The sequence below is a fragment of the Nanorana parkeri genome, unplaced genomic scaffold (assembly GCF_000935625.1).
Source record: "Nanorana parkeri isolate BGI_ZX_2015 unplaced genomic scaffold, ASM93562v1 scaffold188, whole genome shotgun sequence".
NCBI lineage: Eukaryota > Metazoa > Chordata > Amphibia > Anura > Dicroglossidae > Nanorana > Nanorana parkeri.
Genome location: NW_017306456.1, coordinates 883,580 through 886,299, shown reverse-complemented (window position 1 = coordinate 886,299; position 2,720 = coordinate 883,580). Strand labels below are relative to the sequence as shown.

The 2,720-nt window shown below is 50.7% G+C and overlaps 1 protein-coding gene across 1 annotated transcript in view; it reads right to left on the bottom strand.

Annotated features, from left to right (window-relative positions):
• The window catches only part of THUMPD3 (THUMP domain containing 3), a 19,526-nt gene that overhangs the window by 2,338 nt on the left and 14,468 nt on the right, over positions 1-2,720 (bottom strand). The window contains exon 8 of the mRNA XM_018555217.1: positions 1,491-1,598. Coding sequence (XP_018410719.1) covers positions 1,491-1,598 — 108 coding nt within the window. The remainder of the gene's footprint in view (positions 1-1,490; positions 1,599-2,720) is intronic.

Genomic DNA, 2,720 nt, shown 5'->3' with positions numbered 1-2,720 from the left:
GAGGATGGCCAGAGACTACAGGCACGCTACGGAGGATGGCCAGAGACTACAGGCACGCTACGGAGGATGGCCAGAGACTACAGGCACGCTACGGAGGATGGCCAGAGACTACAGGCACGCTACGGAGGATGGCCAGAGACTACAGGCACGCTACGGAGGATGGCCAGAGACTACAGGCACGCTACGGAGGATGGCCAGAGACTACAGGCACGCTACGGAGGATGGCCAGAGACTACAGGCACGCTACGGAGGATGGCCAGAGACTACAGGCACGCTACGGAGGATGGCCAGAGACTACAGGCACGCTACGGAGGATGGCCAGAGACTACAGGCACGCTACGGAGGATGGCCAGAGACTACAGGCACGCTACGGAGGATGGCCAGAGACTACAGGCACGCTACGGAGGATGGCCAGAGACTACAGGCACGCTACGGAGGATGGCCAGAGACTACAGGCACGCTACGGAGGATGGCCAGAGACTACAGGCACGCTACGGAGGATGGCCAGAGACTACAGGCACGCTACGGAGGATGGCCAGAGACTACAGGCACGCTACGGAGGATGGCCAGAGACTACAGGCACGCTACGGAGGATGGCCAGAGACTACAGGCACGCTACGGAGGATGGCCAGAGACTACAGGTATACTATACAAGTTGTTGGGTATTGGGAGACACGTAGACTGTAGGCACTCTACAAGAGACTGCTAGAGATCACAGCTATTATATTCCCCACACAAATCAAAAGGGGAAAAAAAAACAAAACAGAAAAAGGGATGGACAGCACAATTCTGATTCTGAGACAGTGCTGTTACACTATAACAGGGACAAGAACCTTCATGGCAGGATCAACAGGGATTTATTTTTTAATGAAAGTTGCAGATTTAAAAATACTGGAAACTACATTTTAAAGCTCATAAAATTGTAGTAATTGGGTTTCCATATGCATAAAGTGTATCCATACCCTATATACTGTATTACTATTACCCTTTATACTCTGTTGGAATCTGTCAGGTTTTACTGTTATCCCGGGACTCTGTTAAAGAGATTTTCCCTCACTTCCTGTCCTTTTACCAGCCAGGAAGTGAGGGGAAATCTGCACCAGACAACAATAAAAAAAAGTTGACCGAGGTTTCAGCATTCTCCTTGTTAAGTTAATAAAAAACATTATACTCCTGTTGGTGTTGCTGTTAGAGAGATTATCCATCACTTCCTGTCCCAGGGACAAGCTTATATTAGACAGGAAGCAGTAGAATCATTCCAACGGAGCTTCCTTGAGTAGCAAAACCTGAGAGGGGTTCTAATACTGTATTCATAGCTAAAAAGTAAAAGTTTGGGGTATAGATCCACTTTAAACCGTTGCACCGCTTTCTTCCATCAGGCTGTGTATCTGCAGAAGTCTTGTATCCCGCCATGAACTCTAATAAAATGAAAGCTGTAATCGGAACCTTTGCCATGGCTGACACTCACTCTCTCTCTCTCTCTCTCTCACCTCTTTCCAAAAGGCATGTCTGTAATTATGACATCCACGCTCCCGCTCCTCAGGGGCAGTCTGGAAATGTCCCACTGTGCAGTATCTATGGGCAGCCCCTGGGTGGCGCTGTGTAAACAAAGAAAATCCATTGATTGTACACATACACAGAGAGCGCTCAGTGGTATCTCTAACCAATCAGGAAGCCGGGCGCTGTGCAATGACTCGCCACCTGGCTTACTGATTTGTCAGCTTCTGGACCCATCAGGAAGACAGGCGGCGAGTCATGACCCGCCCCGTCTTCCGGATTGACCGGCTCCATGCTTCCTCATCACCTGGTGACGAGGGAGCATGAAGACGACTTCCCTGCTAATCAGGTAGCCGGGTGGCGAGTTATTACACACCGCCCGGCTTCCTTAAAGGAGAACTATGGGGTTGTCTTTTCCCCATAGTTCTCCTTAGGGTAACGGGAGGACACAAACTAGCGTCCTCCCGTTACCCTAGGCTCAGTATACCGCGAGATGTAGCTCGCGGTATACTGAGACGCCGCAGCTAAAGCGGATCCCGACAATTGACTGACAGCTGGCTCTGCCTATCTAAAGACAGAGCCAGCTGTACCCGCCCCCTCCCCCGTCCGTTCCGCCAGTCAGCGCTGGCGGATCGGAGCGGGGAGAGGGGAATCCAGCCCCTCCCCTGTCACGGCAGAGAGCCGTGACAGGATCGAGAGGTGAGCGAACGCCGGTATGTGTTCGCTCACTTCCCGATCTACTGAGCCGACCTGTGACAGTCTCATTGTCACAGGTCGGCTAGAACTATGAGGTGAGTGAAAAGCACGCCCCTCATAGTTCTCCTTAAATGGGACTTCCAGTATCGATATTCAGTATCGGCGAGTAACGGAAAAAAAATATTTTGGTACCCGACAGCGGGAAAAAAACAGTATCGGTGCATTCCTACTTTTTACCCTTGGTTTTTATTGGGAAAAAATTTTTAAAACAAAAATGCTTTTTCCTGTAATTTTCACAGCTTTGCTCCCTTGTCACCACTACATTGTGATGAACAGCGGGGAAAAAAATAGTCAGTGGAACATTACATTCGCTTCCAGAATGTGCTCCCCTGGATTGGACGGCCAGGAGCTGATTGTTTGAGCTCAGAGCTGGATCCCTGGTCGCAGACAGCCGGCACAAGAAAGGACAGGGATTCCCGGGAGCTTCTAAGATCGGACACGCCCCCCCCTTTCCTCCCCGGGAGCTG